The 19,005-nt window shown below is 31.9% G+C and overlaps 1 protein-coding gene across 3 annotated transcripts in view; it reads left to right on the forward strand.

Moving 5' to 3' along the window:
* LOC143224780 (poly(A)-specific ribonuclease PARN-like) overlaps positions 1 to 19,005 on the forward strand; it is a 52,449-nt gene that overhangs the window by 20,677 nt on the left and 12,767 nt on the right. For all 3 annotated transcript variants that reach the window (XM_076453075.1, XM_076453076.1, XM_076453074.1), the window contains 5 exons: positions 10,879 to 10,954; positions 11,256 to 11,366; positions 12,203 to 12,272; positions 13,275 to 13,330; positions 13,881 to 13,967. In XM_076453075.1, coding sequence (XP_076309190.1) covers positions 10,879 to 10,954; positions 11,256 to 11,366; positions 12,203 to 12,272; positions 13,275 to 13,330; positions 13,881 to 13,967 — 400 coding nt within the window. The remainder of the gene's footprint in view (positions 1 to 10,878; positions 10,955 to 11,255; positions 11,367 to 12,202; positions 12,273 to 13,274; positions 13,331 to 13,880; positions 13,968 to 19,005) is intronic.

The raw sequence follows: 19,005 nt of genomic DNA on the forward strand, positions 1-19,005 counted from the left end.
ACCAGTTTGCAAAAAGCCTGAAATATTCTCTCAAGTTGTGTCGGGTTCTGGAAGAGACCAAAGCATTGCATGGAGAGAAAAACAACAAAATCAAGCAAGTGTTCTTCACATGATGGCTCTCTTTTAATGATTCCGTCCAAGCACTAGTCAACTGTATTGACTACAAGTAGCATTCCCAGACTAGTACTAACATGTCATTGTTTCAATATTTATCTTATGTCACTAAAGCAGAGTCATTCTGTATCAGTTGCTGAGGATGGATCTGAAGAAACTCATGCCAGCACTTCTCTCATCAAAGATATTGATTTATCAGATGAGGATGAGGCACTGACTGAATGGCTCACAGCAGAGCAGTATCTATCTGAAGAAACTCAAAACATAATGGAACAGGATGCTCACAAAAACAGAAACATGAAAAGCTTCTACAAAGAATGCATCCACCAGATCCATCAAACTTTTCCAAATCTGTCTCAGCTTGCAGAAATTCAATTAATAATTCCAGTTACATTTGGTGACTGTGAGCGGAGAATTAGCGGGTACAACAGCATCAAAACTTTATGTTTTTGTCTTGTTTTAAAAACAATCTTACAAAAAGAAACATTAATTCCATTAAAAACCTAAATCAAGACAAAAACATAAAAATTCTGAAAGCAGATAAAGGTAACGCTATAGTCATAATGAACATGAATGAATACATCCAAAAAATGAAGAACATCCTATCAGACACGAACAAATTTAAACAAATAAACACAAATCCAACAAAGACACACGAAACACAACTGAACAAATTACTACTACAGATGAAAAAGCCAACACAATTTCACAAACACTTTATTCATACCTATGTAAAACCGACTCACGCACACCACAAATATACAGCATCCCCAAACTTCATAAACCAGATTGTCCATTACGACCAATAATGTTCACATATGAATCGTTTAATTACAATCTCGGAAAATACATAGCATGGGTATTCTCCAAATATGTAACATCAGCCAGCTCATTCATCAAAGACTTTTAATTTCAAGTCTAATCTAAATCAACTTAATCATAAAGCCTTAATGGCCAGTTTTGATGTTATATCCCTCTTTACAGAAGTTCCAACCACTGAAGCCTGCAAGATAGCCTTAGAACTCTATATCCGAGACCCTAACCTAACAACAGACATTCCCAGTAACCAATTAGCAACCCTCATAGAATTCACCACGATAAAGACAAACTTCATGTTCAACAACCAAAACTATATACAAACAAATGGCCTAAGCATGGGCAACCCAGTATCACCAGTTCTAGCCAATATTTTTATGACACAAGTTGAAACACAAGCAATTAACATAGCATTACATCCACCACTATACTGGTACAGATATGTAGATGACACGGTTGCAGGATTCAAATCTACAGAACACATACTTAATTTTTTCAATCACATTAACTCTATACATCCCAACATTAACTTCACATGTGAACAGGAAGAAAGCAATCAAATATCATTTCTTAACCTCAAAATTACAAGAACCGACACCCAATTCAAAACAGAAATCCACCGAAAAACCACCCATACTGGACTATACATTCCTTGGGACTCAGCACATGAAACAAAACAAAAACTCAACATACTAAGAAACCAAATAAACACAGCCATAAAACTATGCTCACCAGATAAAATTAACGATGAATTAGACAAACTAAAACAATACTTCATCAACATCAATAAGTTTCCTCCACAAACTGTAGAAAACATTATATGCACACACCTAGACAGAAAGCAAAATCAACCAACAAAAGTAAATATATCTCATGAATCAAAAAATCATGAAACCATATACTGCTGTATACCATATATTCCTGACATCAGCAGACAAATAACCAACATTTTGCAAAAACTAGTAATAAAAAATTTGACATTCCAGTTAATACCAAATTTATTCAAAAACCAGGCACAAAACTGAGGTCTATACTATGTAAAAACTACACTGACAAACACCACACCAACATTATTTATAAAATACAATGCGATAACTGCCACGACTTCTATATTGGAGAAACAAGTAGAAAAATGGAAACCAGATTCAAAGAACATAAAAAGTCACCTTCACACGTTTTCGAACACTGCAAGTCAAATAAACACAACATAACCATAGAAAACACTCAAATACTAAATAAAGAAACAAACATAAACAAATGCAAAATTAAAGAAGCCTTTCTTATACAACAACTTAAACCCAAAATAAACCAATATAAGGGAACGCCCTTTATACCTATATTAATATAATAAATAAAATTATATATTCAAACATCTAACACCGCCCTCTACTTTCCGACACTCAGTTGCACAACCCCTTTCAAACATGTTGTCAGCTTCCGGTCAGTTACCTCTTTCTTTGTGAACCTGACGATGACCGAAGAAGGTCAAAACGTTGTTTGCTCTTCTATGTAAAATATTTTCTCAACCCAAACGAGCCGTTTTTGCATATATATTTCTCTACAAGTGGGTTTTCTCGACATCACTGAAAGTAATTTTCTTATAGCCGCAGTGACAGTTGTTTAGCCACAATTTTAGGTTGCCAAAAACTGTGTGGTGCATGTCTTTTAATATGCATCAATTCCACCCAGTAAAAAATAGTTGTAATTATGTGAAAATCTACAAGACTTTAAGTTTTGTACTATTTTTTATTCCCCATCAATCTTTCCTGACAAAAAAACCAAAACAAACAAAATAACAAAATAAACATGGTAAAGAGGAAAATAAAGAGATACATTTCTCAAAATAACTCGGAAACAAAAAAGTGACTTAAAACTAGAGTATGGTAGCATGGCTAGTAAGTAGATAAATTCAGTGGCAGCTCTTCAGCCAAATCATTCTCAACAGAAGATGTGGTAGAAGTTGACACCTGAGGTTCCAAAGCACATTTCTTCAGCAGGGAATGGTACCCACGTCTGTCTTTGCGAGTGTTCTACCTGGTATCTGAATGCAGAGTTGAAGTTAAAATGATCTAAAGGTTTGGACTCCATGGATTAGTTGAGTAACATTTCTGTCTTGTCCACAGACAGACTGTTCCTGGGATCTGTTTTGATGCTGTTGTACCCGCTAATTCCCTGCTCACAGTCACCAGATGTAACTGGAATTATTAACCTAATTTCTGCAAGCAGAGACAGATTTGGAAAAGTTTGATGGGTCTGGTGGATGCATTCTTTGTAGAAGCTTTTCATGTTTCTGTTTTTGTGAGCATCCTGTTCCATTATGTTCCTTAGTAGCAGCCATTCAGTCAGTGTCTCATCCTCATTGATGAAAGGAGAGAAGTGTTGGATGAGTTTCTTCAGATCATCCTCATCAGATACTGCTCTGTTGTGACATGGGCTAAATATTGAAACAATGACATGATGTTAGTGTCTGGGAATGCTACTTGTAGTCTTGTGACCACCTCTTCAACAAATGACTCAGAATCTGATCTGTACTTTTCACTTTGTTTATCAATATCTTTGATGTCATGGCCTCTGTAAGAAGTGTAACCACTGTCATCAGGAGCTTGTGAGAGTTCCTTCAGTGCAGTATGTGTGTAAGGACCATGGATGTGTACCAGCAACTGAATTGACAGAATTGACCCATCCATAATTGCTTTAGCCTGATCATAAGATAAATCAGTTCTCTGTAGAGATCTTGACAAAAGTCCAAGAATGCCAACAGCATCAGCCCAAAAATGTGTCATCATGGCAAAGCTGTAACATGACATTTTCTGAACTAGACCATGTAGTAAGGCTCGGCCTGGAGTACCACGTTCCATTGCTACGACCTGCAGGCAGCTGATCACAGATACAATACAGGTGACTAGTGCTTGAACGGAATCATTAAAAGAGAGCCATCATGTGAAGAACACTTGCTTGATTTTGTTGTTTTTCTCTCCATGCAATACTTTGGTCTCTTCCAGAACCCAACACAACTTGAGAGAATATTTCAGGCTTTTTGCAAACTGGTTCAAAACTGAAATGTACTTCACAAGGTATGGCACCTGGTTTGCTGCCTTTTCAGCTGCCAACTATAATCTGTGTGCCAATAATGACTTATTATTATCCAGGGGCATTCCTCCTTATATTTTGTAGCAACACTTGTTTTTATTTCCACCATGACATTTGCACCATCAGTTGCGATCTGCTTTGACTGAGCATATTGTGTTATAGATGGAATCAGTCCCAGTGTTGGTCAGCTCACGCACAGCAAGGTATTGACTTGTAATCTCATCTAATGATGAAAGATACCTGATATAAATTATCAGTATAGAGGTGTTTCCTGCATCAGTTACTTCATCTGCTTCAAGAGCAAAAAATGGGAAAGGCAATGCCTGAAAGTGTGCCTGCATTTCATCCTGAACTACATGATTTAGGGCACTGTACATATCATCCAGAGACTGGCTGTGGGTGTATACGAACCTCTCTGTTCCACTTTGTGACTGAGTTTCTTTAGAGAGGTCACTCCCTGTTAAAAATATATAAGAACTTGTGTTTTGAAATAAGACCACCAATTAAAGTAATAAACAAAGATATTTGGAAAAAAGATATTTGATACAGAGAAGAGATTAGAAGCTGCTGAAATGTGGTTCCTTAGAAGGATGCTAAAAATATCATGGACTGAAAGAAAAACAAATGTGGAAGTCATGGAACTGGCAGGATACAAAAGGTCCCTCATGAAAACTATAAGAAAGAGACAAATGGAATTTCTAGGACACATCTGTAGGAAGAATGGGATAGAGAAACAGATGCTATGTGGAAAAATAGAAGGGAGGAAAAGCAGAGGGTGTCAAAGAACTAAATATATCGACAGCCTCAATAACTGTCACCAAGAACTCAATGAGCAACATCGAGTTGATAAGGAGGATTGACAACAGAGAAGTCTGGCATGACATGGTCGTCGATGTCTGCCGCAGATTTGACACATGAAAAAGAAGAAGATTTGGAAAAGTTGGCTCGCTACTTAATTTTTGATAGATATATTCAAAATGTTTCACTTTTGGAAAATTGTCAAATTGCCTTTTGTTTTAAGAAAATACTGTAGAAAACAGAAAGTATCTTATTAATACTAGAATGAAGAATATTCTTACATTGAATACTTGTAGTGAAAGGAGGAAATAAAACTTCACAATGGCTTCCTTTGTTTGTACAAGTAATGTGGTCATCTGTGCCTGAATGTCACCTTTACACCCAACATACACATTCACAGCAGCAGTTGACATGTCCTTCTTCAAAACTTGTGATGCTACTGCACTGCGATGATCTTCTGACCGTGCATGCTTCACCAAGTCGTCTTTTTTAGGCTTAGTAGCAATTTTCCCAGTGGTAGCATAAATATTTGTTTTCTTCTTGTCTTCGCATAATATGCAATGAAATGTATTTTATTGGGAAACATGTTCCAGCCAAGGAAACTGTGAAAACCAAGTTTTTTTAACAACTCTGTGAAAATCGCGGGTATATTTTTTTCACACCGACAGTCTGTTCACTGCTGCAAACTTCAGTTTCTTCAGAGCTGTCTTTTCTTTTGGAAGTGGATTTCCAACCATCAGTTGATGTTGTTGCTTCGACCTTCTTTTGAAAAAAAAACTTGATATATCTAACGTATAAATATATACGTCTTTTTACCTGATCTAGGAGTTGTCATGATCTCAATTCAAACACATGTCAATGAAACTTGGGATTTCCACTTTGATACAGACCATATGTTGGTTTGACGAAAGTCCGGTTTTCTCTGATTACTGTTTGTGTACCACGGGCAGAACCAAACATGTAGCATAAGAAATGAAAATGAAAGAAATAATTAGCACAGCTGAGTAATAATTATTTTTTTAAATTTAATTTGTTTATTGTCATATCCCTGAAATCATAAAAATACATATAAAGAAAATGTAGATTACAATCAGTGATAATTTAAAGACGTTTCTTGTTTCTTCAACTCACTGGGGGGCGCCTCTGGTCATTTTTCATGATTAATGGCATGGATGGCAATAAAAAACCATGAAAGCTGTTAAGACCGAAACTTGAGCAGAATAAATAAAGGAAAACCATCCAAGACCGAAAAATTATCTTTCACCACTGTGGCAAAACCAACTCTAGATTTGTTAGCCACAGGCTGCTTCTTTTCGCCAGTGGCGATGTGGCTAAGGGCTCACACAAGCCTAGAGTATTTCAATGTGATAAATGTTAGTTATATTCAGTAAATAAGGAACCTTGTCATCAAAGTAGTTTTTGTCACTAAACACAACCAAGATTACCTTTATCTTGTCATGGTTGAAAATCTCCATAGCTTTGGTGTCTTTGATGCCAGGGAATACAGTATATTTCCAGGGGATAGAAAGAAAACCTGGATAATCATATTTCCAGGGAATAGAAACAAGACCTGGATAATTATATTTCCAGGGGATGGTATTTTCTTAAGTATAATCATTTGCTTTAAGATTGGCATAAAAATATTTGAAATTTGATGTGTTTATAGCTGAAACTCTATAAGGAAATTAAAACTTGATATTTTGTCATTTTCCTTGCAAATTACTTTAAATATTTGCTAAAGATGACAAAATAGCAGTTCTAAAGTTTTGAGGTAAAGATTCTTGAAATGCAGTTAGCTTTATTATTTCTAGCCCTCGTGTAGTTTTGTGTGAAATTAAAAACCAAACAAATAATCAGTTAAGGGGAGTTAAAGTGTAGACATAAGAAAGAGAGGGAAGGAAATGCCTCCAATGAAGGCTTCAAAAAGGTTTTAAATCATTTTACCACGTTATTGATTAGGTATAGATTGATCAGAAGTCCTCATTACTGATAAGAAACTTGCAAAATGGTTCTTTTGATCATGCACTGCCAAAAAAAAAAAACACAAACAAAAAACTCCTTTTAATTTAAGACCAATTAGTTATCCTTTTTGGCAAAAATTGGGATATTGGTCACTTTGGAGGCCACAGGCATGTAGCCATGTTATTTTCTATTTAAAGTTGTATCTTTACAATCAAGTAAGCTGGGTTTAACTTTAAAGATTGTTTGTAGATTTGGAAGTTGAAGCAAATAATAATGTTATTAAGCAGATTTAATAAAGCTTGTTGAAATTCATATAAAGAAACTACAGAAAAATATTCTGTCAGAAAATATGAAATTTTGAATGTTAGATAAAAGTGATGAAGTAATAAATGTCAAATATTTTTATTACACTATCCATTATAACAATAAATTATAATGGAATATAAATAAGTGTAATGATAATTTTCAGTTATGACAGATGTAAGGTATAGAAAATACTTGATGTGAAATTTAAATTTCATCTTTATTATTAGAGTTATTAATATATTGCACCACAAACATACCAATGACAAATAGAAAAAACATCTTTGTAAAAATACCTGAATTTAAAATATTCCCTTGCTGTAGCAACAGTGTTTTGTTTGTGTATATATATGTATATTTTCTTGGTAATTTTGTTATACTATTGCAGTGTTTGCTACATAGTTTGAAAGCCACTAAAAAAGGTTATTTATAGTTTCACATCCTTTGTTGGGGATCCTGCATTCATTCATCGTTTAACAACGTTCGAAATTTGTTTGTATGCTATTTTTAATTACATAATTTATTCATGTTCATGGAGAGCACACTTTAGCGATACCCAGTATTAATATTTATTAAACTTTGTGAATTCTCTGTGATTCACTGCTTCGAGTATTGCGAAAAGAATTTCATGTACGAACAATACACTGCGGGAAAAGTAACGTGATGAATGTTAAAAAACCTGAGGAGTTTTATCAAAACATTTGTGAAAGCTTTTTGTTTTAATGGAGATATTCTTTGGTCATTTAACTTCATTGTGTAATCTTCACTAGAAAACTTGAGGACTTACCTTTGGAGGGATGTAGGGAAAGAAGGGTTGGGTGTGCCATAGATTGAATGAGAGACACAAAAGTGATAAATCAAAACTCAAGACAAATGGTATCCAACTCGTGTGCACTGTGAAGGGTTATATAAATAAAATAAACTATGGTTATTGTGCACTGTGAACGTTATATACATGAAATTAACATTGGTTATTGTGCACTGTGAAGGTTTATGTACATGAAATAAATGTTGGTTATTGTAACTGTGAATGCTATATACATGAAATTAACGTTGGTTATTGTGCACTGTGAAAGTTTATGTACATGAAATAAATGTTGGTTATTGTAACTGTGAATGCTATATACATGAAATTAACGTTGGTTATTGTGCACTGTGAAGGTTTATGTACATGAAATAAATATTGGTCATTGTAACTGTGAATGTTATATACATGAAATTAACTGCAGTTATTTATTTTATAACAAAATATTATTAGCAAACAAAAAATTTACATTAAACTAGTAGTGACAAGTAAATGTCATTGGTGATGCTGATTGGCCAGAGTTAGAAATAAAAAACTGAATTAATTTATAACAGTAAGAAATTTTATTGAGTTTTTCTAATACCAGATGGCACTAGTCAAATGGTATTTAGAATTTTTTAAGTTTTGTCATCCTGTAAAGAAGGTAAAGCACTCTTGAAATTTAAAACAAAACAAAACAGGTTCAATAGACTTTTTTTCATACATGTTTTCTGTTATTTTTGTTTACTTTTATAATTGATATCACCTTATTATAAGTAGTTTGTCAGCTGATGTTTGTTTTATTCTTGTATATATAAATTAAATTTCTGTTAAAAAAAACAATGTTAATAAGATTTATAATTCTGTGCTCATAAATTTAAACTTTTGTATAGAATTATTACCTTTTAAAAAATTTGATTATAAAGAAATTGTTGCAAGTTAGGGATGCTAGTGATGTATGTTGACAGGTTTTTATAGAGGAACAAAATATCACTTCACATCACATTAAACTTGTGTTGTTTTCTCATGCATAGCCTCTAATACCAAACATGTATGCTATTGTAGTAACTACATTGTTTTATAAGTTGAAAAATGGCTGTGAATTGTTTTGTTAGGTTACACTAGGTTCTGCTAAGATGTAGGTAAAGAGACAGTTTTCATTAATATTGATCAAGATAGTAACATAACAAAAATAATGTTTTTTATTCTTCCATAATTTTGAAAGTTTAACCAACTTTGTTTTTACACCTATAAAATACTTAGCTCCAATGTTATATCTCAAGCCAAACTTTGCTCGATGTGATTGTGGTAACAAGATAGCACGAATAGTACTTGTTGATTGTTGTCGGATTCTTGACCTCGTGTAATTGCATACTTTATGATAATTGCGAGGTTTCATTAAAATAATTCTTGAAAGTGTGTTTTTCGTATGTGGTTTGTTATATCTTATTGAATAAAGTGTTTCTTTTAACATGAATCTTTATTTTTACTCTATGACATGTGCTAAATTATCATTTCTTTATTTATTAAATGCTATTTGTATGTAAAGTTATATTTATTTAAAAGTTTGTGGTAGCTGTCAGTATGTGCACATAGGTTTAAACAGGTATTGAATTTCCTGTAACATTGTGTGTAGGATTGCATTGTTTAAAGGAATAGTGTCTTTTATTTAACATTACATGTTTAGGATTACATTATTTCATGGAATACTGACTTTTCTGTAACATTGTGTGTAGGATTACATTGTTTCATGGAACACTGACTTTTCTGTAACATTACGTGTATAAGATTACATTGTTTCATGGAACACTGACTTTTCTGTAACATTACGTGTATAAGATTACATTGTTTCATGGAATACTGACTTTTCTGTAATCCTACATGTGTAGGATTACATTGTTTCATGGAATACTGACTTTTCTGTAACATTACGTGTATAGGATTATATTGTTTCATGGAATACTGACATTTTTGTGTGACATTGTGTATAGGATTACATTGTTTCATAGAATACTGACTTTTCTGTAACATTAACTGTATAGGATTACATTGTTTCATGGAATACTGACTTTTCTGTAACATTACCTGTATAGGATTACATTGTTTCATCGAATACTGACTTTTCTGTAACATTACGTGTGTAGGATTACATTGTTTCATCGAATACTGACTTTTCTGTAACATTACGTGTGTAGGATTATATTGTTTCATCGAATACTGACTTTTCTGTAACATTACATGTATAGGATTACATTGTTTTATGGAATACTGACTTTTCTGTAACATTACATGTATAGGATTACATTGTTTCATAGAATACTGACTTTTCTGTAACATTACATGTATAGGATTACATTGTTTCATGGAATACTGACATTTTTGTGTGACATTGTGTATAGGATTACATTGTTTCATGGAATACTGACTTTTCTGTAACATTACGTGTGTAGGATTACATTGTTTCATGGAACACTGACTTTTCTGTAACATTACGTGTGTAGGATTACATTGTTTCATGGAATACTGACTTTTCTGTAATATTACGTGTATAGGATTACATTGTTTCATGGAATACTGACTTTTCTGTAATATTACGTATATAGGATTACATTGTTTCATGGAATACTGACTTTTCTGTAATCCTACATGTGTAGAATTACATTGTTTCATGGAATACTGACTTTTCTGTAACATTACGTGTATAGGATTATATTGTTTCATGGAATACTGACATTTTTGTGTGACATTGTGTATAGGATTACATTGTTTCATAGAATACTGACTTTTCTGTAACATTACCTGTATAGGATTACATTGTTTCATGGAATACTGACTTTTCTGTAACATTACCTGTATAGGATTACATTGTTTCATAGAATACTGACTTTTCTGTAACATTACGTGTATAGGATTACATTATTTCATTGGATACTGACTATTCTGTAACATTACATGTGTAGGATTACATTGTTTTATGGAATACTGATTGTTCTCTGACAATATGTTTTTAGGATTACATTAGTTCAACAAGTTTGAATGATTTGTTGGAACAGATAAGAAGAAAACCTTTCACAATCCCAACAGTTGGTAAGAATGTATTTTTAATTTATGGATGGATACAGTATTTTTGTTTCATTATTTGAAGTAAATAGTGATGTTAAATATAAAGTATCATAACACACTTAAAAAACAGCAATAACACAAAATGCCTTTTCTTTTTAGTGTTATTTTATGGTTACAAGGTCTATTTATCAGAATATAAATTTTAATATTTTATGATGTAAAGTTGTGTGGTTTTAGTGATGGGAGTTACTCCTCTTGGAAGACTTAATCCCTCATTATTCAAAGTCAACTTGGTTTAATAGCATTTTGTTCTTTTATTGTCTAGAGCATGCTGATGATATCTGTGCCTATACGACTGTAAATGAAAAACAGCATGAAGCAGGATATGACGCATTTATCACTGGACTTTGTTTTATTACCCTCGCTAATCATCTAGGTGGGCTTATTTTATCTTGTACATCTTTTTATTATTTTATTCTGAGAAGTTCAGCATTTAATTTATGCCAGTTTATTTTATATCCATATTATACATCAAAATATTTAGTTTATATTTTTCGTAATATTTTGAATTTAATGTGTTTAAAGCTATAATTAATTTTATGTATTTTGCTCTTTATTAAAGTTTGTTGTCTTTGTAAGAGATATAATAAATATTTTTCTTACATGTTAGAAAGGAAGGTGTCTTGGCCTTTTTGTAGAACTGATATAAAAGTAAAATTATGTTGGATATATACTGATAATGTTATTAGTTATCATTTGATTAATGTTCATTTATTGTTTGAGTAAACAAGTTTTCTTACTTTCATTAAACACTCATTCGTGATTACGTTATCTAAATTTACGTTTAAGTAACAATACGTTAGAGATCTTCTAGTAATTGTATTGATGATAATATTGATGCTAATATGTATACTAACTAAATGAGTGTATCATACTTGCATTCAGTATTATTAATCATGGTTACGTTTGTAAAAGTCTATGTACTTAAGTAAAACTAAATATAAAATATATTAATAATTACCTCAATTTAGGTTACTTTACTTTTTCTGAGATCCATCAAAATAGTGTATCAGAGGAGTATAATTATAGAACAATTATGTGAGTAAAGAGATACTTTTGATGTATTTTACTAAACGAAACTTTTGAGTATTCTGATATAAACTAAAATTTGTAAAGTCAACTACTGGAAGGGGCTACATGTTTACAAAATTGAGAAATATGAAGAAGAGAAAATCTCAATGTTAATTAGTTATGTTCTCGTAATCGTTTCAGGTTCGTTTCAGGATCCTCCAGAATATCCAGTTCTTCCAGGATCTCAGCTTTTAAAGCCATATATTAACAAGTACATGTTAATAATTATTTTAATTTCATATTCTTTAACATGAATTATGATTTAGATGATTTGTATAGGGTAAGTGTTAAATATGTTATTCTTGTAAGTGATGGTATATTGAAAACTGGTTTATGTAATTCTATATGAATCATTGTTGTGCATTGGAAATTATTGTAGTATTTATTTAAGTTTTCAAGTGAGTATTATTATATAATAATATCTCAGTGTTTGGAACGTTCTAGGCCTCTGTTAGGGTATAAATATGCATTGAAAATTTACTTAGGTTACATTAGATATAGACTGAGAGGTTATGAGTTGAGTCATAAATAACATATTGTAATGATTTGTTAAAGTAAACTTGTCACTGATTATCTTGTATTAATAGAGCAGAGAAAAATAATTTGTCTTGTTAATTGTATTATAAAGTTATTAAACCTGTCTGTGTGGACTTTAATGTAAATATCAAAGACAGTTATTGAAAGATCTGGATACAACTGTATTAACCAACAGTGTAACAAACATTTGTATATACTTTTTCAGTTGTTTTAATATATTACTTTAAAATACGTGGACTGTGTGCTGCATGTTTGTTGTTGAAATCTATTGCCAACAAGTCACAGGTACCTACTGTAAAGAATCTAGCCCAGTTAAAAGTCTAATGGGAAGATTTGACTAAGTAAACCAAATTATTTACCCTGGTAGTATTTAAATTCCTTTTTTAAAGTAAAGATGTGGTTATTTTTTATAATCTGTATGATGTATTATTAAACATTAAATAATCCCAATTAGTTTGAAGTCTTATTTGTGAAACTTTAAATTTAATAATTCAGTAAAAAAAAATAATAATAGATTTTTGTATAGTAATAAGTTGAAAGTATGTAATAAATTGATGTTTGTGTATGCAAGTTATTATGTAATACTTTTATAATATGTGGATCTTACAGTTCCAGCATTACAAATTTCATTAATATTTACATGTCTGTAATTGAACAAGGCATTTCAATTTTTTAGATTGTATTTAGCAAAGAGCCATGATGTACACTTCATTAACCTGAATGGCACTGATGGTAAGGGATTAGTGTATTTATAAATGTCTTTTATAAATATTTTTGTTTTCATATAGTTCAGTCACATGTTTAAAACTACATTTTAGTTTCATATCCTCGTATAGCAGTTATTTTATGCTCGTAGTTTGTTCGAGAGAAATTAAGCTTTGTTCTTTACAAATTTTGTCATAGTTTTACTTAATAAAGTCGGTTCTTTCTTCTGAATCATTTGAAGTAAATAATAAATTTTAGGATTTTGTAATTGGATGAGATAACAAATGGTGAATAGTCAAGAGAGACATTAAATATACATATAGTTCACTTTTGGTCTTAATTTTTTACATAGTTAAAATAATGCACAAATAATATAGAGTTAAAGATTTGACCTTAGAAGTTTCATGTTTAGAATTTTTGTACTTCATAAAAATATCTTGTAAATGCAGTTGGTTAACCTTCAAAAACTAAATGTGATGTGTGGGTCGAACTTATGGCAAGGTTAAGGTTATCTTAAGTTTTTCTTCTATTTCTTTTTTAACTTCAGTTTAAAAAAGCAAAAATTATTCTTTTACAGCCGAACCCAAACGAGACCATGTTTTTCACGTAACATTTCCGAAATCTTGGAAAACATCAGACTTGATTCAGTTGTTTTCTGAATATGGTAAGTCTTTATCGAAATGGCAGTTTTATTTTTTCAAATGGATCAAGCGGCATGTTAAAAATAATAAACTTTACATCAGGGGGAAAAAAAAGTGTTAAAAATATCTTATAATAGCAACTAGTGCCCTATTTTAAAAGACAGTATTTTCTTATGGTTGTATTTTACATAGTTGATGTCTAATCTTTAAATTTCATTTTTTTATGACAGTTAATTTGTTCAGGTAACATTTATTTTTCACAAATTCTGAACCCATTATCACCAAATAAGTATAGGAAAAGTGAGTGTACTGGCACTAAATAAAGGTTTCCACAACTTCTGTTGTATTACTGTTGTTTATCGTGTATATTTCGTGAAAGTGAAAAAGAAAGGGCTTCTTCTATTTGTTATTGTGTTATAATTTATCAGTTGTAACAGAATCAAGTTTAATAAAAAATTGTATTAAGTAATGTGTGACTTTTGGTAATTAATTTGTGAGAGTTGCACAAACTGTTATAGTTAACACCTGGAGAAATAAACAAACATAAATTATTACATCTGTGTAATGAGAAAGAGCAGTGTTCTTCTGGGAAAGAAACTACATCAGTCTTTATGAAGGACTTTGTGAGAGCAAGTTTCACCTAGGTCATGAGAAAACATGGAGTTCATATGGAATTGCAATTTCAGTAAAATGTATTTAGGAACTAGTTTCACGTGTGCAATAAATAAAAATAGTGAAATGTGAATTGATCATTGAAATCTGAAATTTTCTTAACATTTGCTAAATAATATTATTATATTGGAGCTTGTTATGTATAAGCCTGAAACATGGATCTTGAAAACCACTGGCACCAATCATTATTGGTTAATATTTTGATAACTAGGCAGTATTTATATAGCAAATAAAAAACAATTGAAATTTCCACAGAAATGATGTTTCAGATTTAACCAATAAAAAGTACAAAAATTTCAAGTATAAAACAAAAAACAAAACTTAAAAAATTTGTTTTTTCCTTAAGTGGAAATCTCATGGCTGTTGAAACAAAAGTGTGACATATTCATTGATAACTGTTTTTACAAAGAAATACTTCAATAAAACCTACTCTGTGATGTAATACTGTGATGCTAGGTCATTTTTAAACTAACATTTCAATAAAATCATTTTTCTAATGGATGGTGAACATTACTGAATGTCAAACATCATGAGTACATGGTTGTAGAACCTACAGACAATTCCAGAAAGGGCCTTAGGCCCAGTAGACTTCCATAGGAACCAGCAGTTATACTTGCCTTGGAAGGTCCTCTCCTGGGACAGCTGTAAGTCTTCAGATTTACAACACTAAAATTAGGGGTTTGATTCTCCTTCAGTGGACACAGCAGATAGCCTGATGTGGCTTTGCCATAAGAAACACGTGCACACACGCTTCCCCAGAGGATGAGTATTTCAGCTAGTTATTTTGAAATTACTGAATTATTTGCCAAGATTTTATCTTTTATAAATGAATATCTTTATATGCAAAAACAGCTCGTTTTGGTTGAGAAAATATTTTACATAGAAGAGCGAACAACGTTTCGACCTTCTTCGGTCATCGTCAGGTTCACAAAGAAAGAGGTAACTGACCGGAAGCTGACCACATGTTTGAAAGGGGTTGTATAACTGAGTGTCAGAATGTAGAGGGCGGTATTAGATGTTTGAATATATAATTTTATTTATTTTATTATATTAATATAGGTATAATGGCGTTCCTTTATATTAGTTTATTTTGGGTTTAAGTTGTTGTATAAGTAAGGCTTCTTTAATTTTGCGTTTGTTTATGTTTGTTTCTTTATTTAGTATTTGAGTGTTTTCTATGGTTATGTTGTGTTTATTTGACTTGCAGTGTTCAAAAGCGTGTGAAGGTGACTTTTATGTTCTTTGAATCTGGTTTCCATTTTCTACTTGTTTCTCCAATATAGAAGTTGTGGCAGTTATCACATTGTATTTTGTAAATAATGTTGGTGTGGTGTTTGTCAGTGTAGTTTTTACATAGTATAGACCTCAGTTTTGTGCATGGTTTTTGAATAAATTTGGTATTAACTGGAATGTCATATTTTGTTATTAATTTTTGCCAAATGTTGGTTATTTGTTTGCTGATGTTAGGAATATATGGTATACAGCAGTATATGGTTTCGTGATTTTTTGATTCGTGAGATATATTTACTTTAGTTGGTTGATTTTGCTTTCTGTCTAGGTGTGTGCGTATAATGTTTTCTACGGTTGTGGGGAAACTTATTGATGTTGATGAAGTATTGTTTTATTTTGTCTAATTCATCGTTAATTTTATATGGTGAGCATAGTTTTATGGCTGTGTTTATTTGGTTTCTTAATATGTTGAGTTTTTGTTTTGTTTCATGTGCTGAGTCCCAAGGAATGTATAGACCAGTATGGGTGATTTTTCGGTGGATTTCTGTTTTGAATTGTGTGTCGGTTCTTGTAATTTTGAGGTTAAGAAATGATATTTGATTGCTTTCTTCCTGTTCACATGTGAAGTTAATGGGATGTATAGAGTTAATGTGATTGAAAAAATTAAGTATGTGTTCTGTAGATTTGAATCCCGCAACCGTGTCATCTACATATCTGTACCAGTATAGTGGTGGATGTAATGCTGTGTTAATTGCTTGTGTTTCAACTTGTGTCATAAAAATATTGGCTAGAACTGGTGATACTGGGTTGCCCATGCTTAGGCCGTTTGTTTGTATATAGTTTTGGTTGTTGAACATGAAGTTTGTCTTTATTGTGGTGAATTCTATGAGGGTTGCTAATTGGTCACTGGGAATGTCTGTTGTTAGGTTAGGGTCTCGGATATAGAGTTCTAAGGCTATCTTGCAGGCTTCAGTGGTTGGAACTTCTGTAAAGAGGGATATAACATCGAAACTGGCCATTAAGGCTTTATGATTAAGTTGATTTAGATTGGACTTGAAATTAAAAGAGTCTTTGATGAATGAGCTGGCTGATGTTACATATTTGGAGAATGCCCATGCTATGTATTTACCAAGATTGTAATTAAATGATTCATATGTGGACATTATTGGTCGTAATGGACAATCTGGTTTATGAGGTTTATGAGTGAACACTTTATTCCTACCTAATCATAAAGCCTTAATGGCCAGTTTCGATGTTATATCCCTCTTTACAGAAGTTCCAACCACTGAAGCCTGCAAGATAGCCTTAGAACTCTATATCCGAGACCCTAACCTAACAACAGACATTCCCAGTGACCAATTAGCAACCCTCATAGAATTCACCACAATAAAGACAAACTTCATGTTCAACAACCAAAACTATATACAAACAAACGGCCTAAGCATGGGCAACCCAGTATCACCAGTTCTAGCCAATATTTTTATGACACAAGTTGAAACACAAGCAATTAACACAGCATTACATCCACCACTATACTGGTACAGATATGTAGATGACACGGTTGAGGGATTCAAATCTACAGAACACATACTTAATTTTTTCAATCACATTAACTCTATACATCCCATTAACTTCACATGTGAACAGGAAGAAAGCAATCAAATATCATTTCTTAACCTCAAAATTACAAGAACCGACACACAATTCAAAACAGAAATCCACCGAAAAATCACCCATACTGGTCTATACATTCCTTGGGACTCAGCACATGAAACAAAACAAAACTCAACATACTAAGAAACCAAATAAACACAGCCATAAAACTATGCTCACCAGATAAAATTAACGATGAATTAGACAAAATAAAACAATACTTCATCAACATCAATAAGTTTCCCCCACAAACCGTAGAAAACATTATACGCACACACCTAGACAGAAAGCAAAATCAACCAACTAAAGTAAATATATCTCACGAATCACCATAATATAAATTTGTGTTTACGATAAAATAATATGCTTCTAAACTAATTTTTTTTTATTCTTTGGAATTATTGACAGTTTTTTATTTAAAAATCACGAAACCATATACTGCTGTATACCATATATTCCTGACATCAGCAAACAAATAACCAACATTTGGCAAAAATTAGTAACAAAATATGATATTCCAGTTAATACCAAATTTATTCAAAAACCATGCACAAAACTGAGGTCTATACTATGTAAAAACTACACTGACAAACACCACACCAACATTATTTACAAAATACAATGTGATAACTGCCACGACTTCTATATTGGAGAAACAAGTAGAAAAATGGAAACCAGATTCAAAGAGCATAAAAAGTCACCTTCACACGTTTGCGAACACTGCAAGTCAAATAAACACAACATAACCATAGAAAACATCCAAATACTAAATAAAGAAACAAACATAAACAAACGCAAAATTAAAGAAGCCTTACTTATACAACAACTTAAACCCAAAATAAACCAATATAAAGGAACGCCATTATACCTATATTAATATAATAAAATAAATAAAATTATATATTCAAACATCTAATACCGCCCTCTACATTCTGACACTCAGTTACACAACCCCTTTCAAACATGTGGCCAGCTTCCTCTTTCTTTGTGAACCTGTGGATGACCGAAGAAGGTCGAAACGTTGTTTGCTCTTCTATGTAAAATATTTTCTAAATCCAAACGAGCCGTTTTTGCATATAAATTTCAACTCAACATCACTGATTATAAATGAATATCGTTATTAAAGCCATCCCATATTATGGCCTACTGTATTACATAATATCAGGAGGACTTTCAGAAGTGTAATGAATTGTTATACAACAGTTGTGATGATTGTTCATTTAAAACTTGTATATTTTAATGGATCCTTTTCTTTGAATTTTCTAGATTTGCAAAATGTAGAGCTTTGTAAGAGCGATTTTTAAAAATAGATGTGACTTACCAAATGTACTGTGGTTAGCAATTTACCAACAATATACACAAACTTCTATATGAATGATAATTTTATGAAGGTATGGTAACCTTTCAACTTATTTTAATTTGTGTTTAGAAAAAACAGTTTTCATTACATGTAAATAAAAGAACAACAGTTTCATGATCCTTATTGTTTTCTTTTTCAAATCCCAG

The sequence above is a fragment of the Tachypleus tridentatus genome, chromosome 9 (assembly GCF_004210375.1).
Source record: "Tachypleus tridentatus isolate NWPU-2018 chromosome 9, ASM421037v1, whole genome shotgun sequence".
Classification (NCBI taxonomy): Eukaryota; Metazoa; Arthropoda; class Merostomata; order Xiphosura; family Limulidae; genus Tachypleus; species Tachypleus tridentatus.